The 6,367-nt window shown below is 29.4% G+C and overlaps 1 protein-coding gene across 2 annotated transcripts; it reads left to right on the top strand.

The window, feature by feature from the left end:
* The first annotated feature begins 1,642 nt into the window (after window positions 1-1,642).
* Window positions 1,643-2,887, top strand: LOC107903205 (glutaredoxin-C9). 2 transcript variants are annotated; one of them, XM_016829247.2, is made up of 2 exons: window positions 1,643-1,913; window positions 2,380-2,887. In XM_016829247.2, the coding sequence occupies exon 2, from the start codon at window positions 2,404-2,406 to the stop codon at window positions 2,779-2,781; it is 378 nt and encodes a 125-aa protein (XP_016684736.1). In that variant the 5' UTR covers window positions 1,643-1,913; window positions 2,380-2,403; the 3' UTR covers window positions 2,782-2,887. The 2 variants fall into 2 exon arrangements, with proteins under 2 accessions (XP_016684736.1, XP_016684735.1); XM_016829246.2 differs by having other exon boundaries at window positions 2,374-2,887.
* The last annotated feature ends 3,480 nt before the right edge of the window (window positions 2,888-6,367 follow it).

Genomic DNA, 6,367 nt, shown 5'->3' with positions numbered 1-6,367 from the left:
TTTGAAATTTAATCTCTTTACTTTTATTTTTAGTAAACTAGTCTCCATACTTTTCAAATTTAAAAATTCAAGTCTAGTTGTTACTACCATTAGTATTCTTTTGTTAAATTCACTGTTGCGCCATTTTAAAATTAAAAAAGTCACTTAGCAGTGATATAACAAAAAAAACTTGCATTGAAAATGCTGATTTAATTTTGTTGGAATAATGTTAAGAAAAACTAACTAATCACATTATAAAAGTATAATGACCAAATTATGTAAAAAAATAGAGTATATGTATTCAATCCAAATTTCAGCAAAGAATAAAGGTTAATGTTGAAATTTGATCATTGCCTTACAATGTAAAAAAAAAAGCAATGTAAACTCTAACGATATGTCAATCTCTAAAACCTTTAGAGCATTCAAATTATATATAGTCATGTAATATTTTAACAAAAAATGTAACAATATAGTGAGACTAAATAGTGAGACTAAAACTATAAAAATCAAATGTAACTAACAACATTACAAAAATATAGAAATCAAATTATATTAGAAATTAAAATATAAAAATCAAATCTCAAATTCATGCAAAATAGTGAGACTAAAACTATAATTTAACACTGTCTTATAATGTACAAAAAAATCACTTCAATTTTTAAAAATATAATTATTTTTATTTGATTCTATTTATATATTTATTAAAATTTCAAACCTAAACAATTTAATTTATTTATTAATACTTATGTCATAGTATATTTAATTTTTAAGGCTAGTATTATATATTTAATTAATATAATATAAGTTATAACATATTTATAATTAAATTAGATAGAATTTAAATTTCAAATATTAAAATACGAGCTCAATCTATATTCGAAACCTATTTATTTTTCGCTCGTTAAATATTATTTTACCTAAACATTCCCAAAAATCTCAAACACGATTTGAAGAACAAAAAAAAGAAAAATATTATGGCATAAAATAACTTTTAAAAAATCATTAGAAAAAAGAAAAAATGACAAAAGTAGAAATTAGTTGCATGTTAAAAAAATGTAGGATTCGGAAGGGCAGGCCCAGGGGTAGGGGTAGCGAATCAGAGCCGTAGGGATGATGTTAAAATAACAGACAGGGCATAATCTGACGGCGCCACTGCAAGCAAAGGACAAACCCCTCCTCCTGCGGCTGCCACTGCGTATAAGCAAAGCGACGTACTGCCCTCCCCTACGACGGCGTTTCAGTCGTTCCTTGTCGGCTTGTCGGTTTTCCTTTACATGTTTCTACAGTTTTAAAACGCACCCCCCAAACCTTTCTTTCATTTATATCCCTTCTTTTATTTTTCCTAAAACTGAAAATAGAAATTCCTCCCATATAAGAAAATAGAAAAATTCCCGTACTTTGTACTATAGGACACGCGTTTAAAGAGAAAAATATATATATATTAAAGAAACATGAGTTTTATTTAATGTTATTTTAAAGGCGAGTGTTCTGTTCTTTGTCTGAAATTGGCGTGAACAACAATCCTTTTTCTGTTGGGATATTTTGGTACTGTTTCATATATAAAGGGCCCCACTACCATCCTGGCCCCACCCTCATCCAATTTCACACTACTTAATATATTTGATCTTCTTCGTTGTTTGACTGCAGGCGGGTTTTACTTTGAAATATCTAACAAGGGTTTTTTTCAATTTAAAAAATAATCAATCGAAAATGGAAACTCAAGTAGTATAATATTATTTATTATATAGTTTGCTATTTGGGTCAGCACGTCAAAGAAGGCAAGGCATGCCTCAAAAGTTGGATGAGTAGAGGAGGAAGGGTTACTGAGTTACAGACTGTTGTCCGTACACTGTTTAGAAGATAAACAAAAAAACCTTTGGCAGAGCTTAAGCCCTCCCCGTCAGGTTTTGCCGGGCGTACCCACTCAGTTTCAGGTTCCACCTCTCTCTTCTCAGGTTTTATCATACTCTGTTTATTTCATATCTTTGATTATCTCTCTAGGTCTCTCTTTCTTTCACGTTTTTGCACCACTAGGGTAGAATGTTTCATTTTTACCCTAAAGAAAAAGTATTTCTTTGGCCTAATCACTTTTTTATTTATTTATTTTAATACTCCTATATTATATTATATATATACACAGTGTAAAAGCGATCAGAGTCAATTGTCACTGTTTCGTTTTATCTTTCTATTCTCAGCTTCAAAATATATACCTACAAGAAAGCTCTTCATTCCACATTCCATTTTCACCACTCTTCTCATTTATTACTGGTTTTCATCATCCCCTTCCTCTCTTCAACCTGTAAAAACTCTTTCGTTTCTTTTCCCTTCAAAAGTTTGTTCACATATTTTTTCGTGTTCTGCTATTATCTTTTGTTGTTGTGATCGAACCCAAAGATGCAGGTGACAAACAAAACTGGGATTCGGATGGCAAGCAACATAGGGATAGAAACCGAGGCATCAGCAACAACGATGATGCTTGACAATCCATACAAGATAGTGAGGCAGCTGGCTTCCACAAACGCAGTAGTTCTGTTCAGCATGAGTGGCTGTTGCATGTGCACTGTGGCTAAACGCCTCCTCTTCGGCCTCGGCGTTGGTCCCACCATCATCGAGCTTGATCACCATGGAGCCGGTCCTGATATCCAAGCCGTCCTCTTCCAGCTCGTCGCTGATGGTCGACAGCCTGTCCCTGCCGTGTTTGTGGGTGGCAAGTTCCTTGGTGGCATTGAAACCCTCATGGCTTGCCACATCAATGGCACATTGGTCCCTCTCCTCAAAGAAGCTGGTGCACTTTGGCTCTGATTCTCTTGTTTAACACTCCAATGTTTAACAACAGTTTACCGGAATATTCTGGTCTAGCTAGGCCTAGCTAACTCTTAAATATTATATGAATTAACTTTTACGTTTATATTTTATCAGATTTATATATGGATTATGATTTGCAATCTGTTTTACTTTTCTTTTTTTTAATTAAAATACAAGGTTTTAAAATAGTGTAAGCTTTCTTTTTCAACAATAACTAGCTAGCTAGGGTTACCGTGCAGAGTACGGAGTGACGCCAATGTGAGCTGAGCTTATTTCGTGCTTGTCAGCTTCTTTTTACTAAGCATTAACTTACAGATTTTCTCATCTTATTATTATTTACAACTTTAATTCTTCTTTACGGAAATCTATGACTTCTAGTATCAAAATTTTCATTAGCTTGGTATGTGATCATCATCGTCCAAGAAAGAAGAAATAATCTTATACTACTATTCTTTTTTCTTTCCATTTTACAAAAGAAAAAAAAAACCCATCAAGCTTGCCGGAATATATGATGAAGTGATCGCCGGCCACATAAAGAAAGAACAAAAGAAGAAGAGCCATGGTTAATGTGGGATATATTATATATCATGAAAGTAGGGGGAACAAAATAGGGATATATGATATATCATAATGTTGCTTAGGATAAATGGTTAATGTGGAATGCATGGCATGCATGCATATCATGAGAAATTGGGAATCCCTGGGTTGACAAACGATATTTCCCCAGGAAAATGATGGACTGTTGTTATTAATTCTTCAAGAAAAAAACCTCTCACTCGGTTATCTAGGTTGTCAGTGATAGTCAGATGGCGTGAAATAAAAGGAGTACTATGTGATTTCTTTCTTGCTTACTTTTGCAGCGCACTCCTTACTTACACAAGTTTCCCTATAATTAAAGCATTTTTGAAGTTGCAAAGATGGTTACAGAGAAAAATTAGCGTGAATTGAAATACAAATTATATATATGGCATGCAGCGAGCGGATATGAAGAAGAAAATTAGATGGTGGTACTAATTATTTTCCATATGTGAAAGCTTTCACTGTCTCAACTACGTAGTCTGTAGTGATGAATAAAATAAAAGCGGTGAAATTCGTGGCAGTAAATTAATGATTACACTGTCGATTTACCAATCATTTTCTAATATTCCTCCGGGGATTTATGAAACATATTTGACCATATGATTGTATATAATAAGGTAAAAATACAAGCAGACCATGATTTTCTCATTTCCTGAGACAGGACAGAATCATGATGAATGAAGCCCCCCAATTCTGTTTGGAATTTTTTTAAAATTTTGTTAATTTCTCCACATTGACTGCTTGTCAAACTTTGTCTGACAGTGATCGTTATATCCAACGGTACATTGATGCTATAATTCTGTTTTCCTTCGTACTTTTGTTTTTTTCTATTTGAGAGCCAACCAATGTATGCGAAAATATTCGATCAAAGACAAAAATATGCGAAAAATAAGAACCTTATTTTAACCTACATAGATGATTAGAACCCTAACAGATCTAATTATGCCAAATAACAAAAATTTAGATAATTTTTTTAAAAGATAAATTATAATGTGATAGAGTCAGGCGAGTGTTACTGGTTCAAAACCCGGGTCCAGTTCACTTGAGTATTCTAAAAGCAATCCATTAATAGGCCCAACTTTTAAACTAACAATATTTTGAAGGTTTTTTCCCTTAAATATCATGCCAGTCAAGTCCATGCGCAAAATCCGATTTGATTAATAAAATTTGATAAAAAATTAAATAGTTTGAGTTATTCAAGTTAATTGAGTTATTCGGGTCAACTCAAATAAAAAAATCAAAAATTTTGATTTAACTCGAATATGAATTACACAATTCGAGTTATTCAAAAATCTGAATAAGAAAAGGCAAAACTATGTCGTTTTGATAAATGTTTACATTTTCTAAAGTTAAAAGTCAAAATCATTAAGTTAAAATGTAAAATTACTTCATTTTGATAAGTGTTTACCAATTAAGTTAAAAAATAAAACCATTATATTGTTTACGTAGTTAAATAATCTTGTACTTCGTCTACCAGTTAAATAATCGGTTCATATAAACGCAACATTGAGTACAAATAATAAGATTCGTCAACTAGACTTGAATCAACTCGAAATTTTTTGACTTGATTGAATACTCACCCTTACATATTATTTAACAATTTAAAATTTAGTCCCTTATTTTAATTTTGAGAAATTAAGTTCTTATTTATTTAATAATTTGATCCTTTCGCTAAATCCTTGCTATTAGTTGATGACATGTTAATTGAAAAAAGTGGCGGAATCGTTTACAATTTTTATTAATTTGATCTTTATTCCTTAAAAATTCATTTCAAATTCTAATGAATAGAATTTTTTTACATTTTGATAAAAATTCTAAAAATTTGAATATATATTTTTAAAAAATCTAAAGATTATGAAAGCTATTAATTTTTTAAAGATTTAAAAAATTTAATCTTTCAACTTTGGTAAGTTTTCAATTTAGGCATTTAAAATAAAAAAAATGTAAATTAGGCACTATTTTATTGTTTTAATCACTCAACTTTATTAAATTTTTATTTTGGCCACTCATATAAATTTAATGTTGTTGAACATTCCACCCAATTTCGCCATCAAAATTTATGATTGCTCTACTGAGTAAAGAAAATTAGTTAAAAATTTTAGTGATACTTATATTTATATGTAATTAATGTATGATTTTAAAATTTAATAAAAAAAGCATTTTACTGTTTAATTGTTTATAAACATGTAATATATAATTTTAATGTAATTAGCTTGAAATATATTATTTTAATATTAATATAACATAGAAAATAACACATTCAATTAAAAAATCATTAACTTTTTTAGTGTCTATTTATTCATTAATTTCTGGATTTGGTAAATGCATTTCAAAGTTTTCGTTTAAATGGTCAACGCGAGTCATGTTCAACAAACCGACTCAAAACGACATGTTCCTCTGTCAAACATCTACACATCTTTTTAATGCACTGATATAAATTGGGATGGATTTATTTATATTTGTATAAATTTTAAATAATTTTATATTAGTTGTAATTTTTACATAATTAATATTTTAATAATTAAATTATCATATTTTACACTTCATATATATGGATCATGTATAATACTTTTGGTATAAATTAAAAATTCATAACTATTTATTTTATGTAAAATACTTTCAACCATTAATATGTATTAATATAAATAGTATTTTAAATAAATATGACAGAAATATCAGATCATTTAAAAAATTTACATGCACGACAAGTACATATATTTTGATAAATTTAATGGTTAAAATTTTAAAATATTAATAGTGTAAAAAGTTACAAAAATTTAATTTTACATTGGTGTAAGTAAATTCATCCCATTTAAGTTTGTTATTTATATATAAACCACAATAATTTAAGTATAGTAAAAATTATCCCGAAGTTAACTTCTTCTTTTTTGTTTGGATGAAGATTTTTAATTTTTTGAAAAATTTAAAATGTTAGTATTTTAGAGTTCATCAATTCAAAATGTTAAGATTCATAATTGTTTTGTTTTGTTTGGATAAATAATCA

Source organism: Gossypium hirsutum, chromosome D05 (genome assembly GCF_007990345.1).
Source record: "Gossypium hirsutum isolate 1008001.06 chromosome D05, Gossypium_hirsutum_v2.1, whole genome shotgun sequence".
NCBI classification, from domain to species: Eukaryota; Viridiplantae; Streptophyta; class Magnoliopsida; order Malvales; family Malvaceae; genus Gossypium; species Gossypium hirsutum.
The sequence above is the reverse complement of the archived record's forward strand: the minus strand, read 5'-3'. Positions and strand labels throughout refer to the sequence as shown.

Coding starts and splice junctions, on each gene's coding strand:
- LOC107903205 (XM_016829246.2), top strand. CDS start 2,374: ATGCAGGTGACAAACAAAACTGGGATTCGGATGGCAAGCAACATAGGG.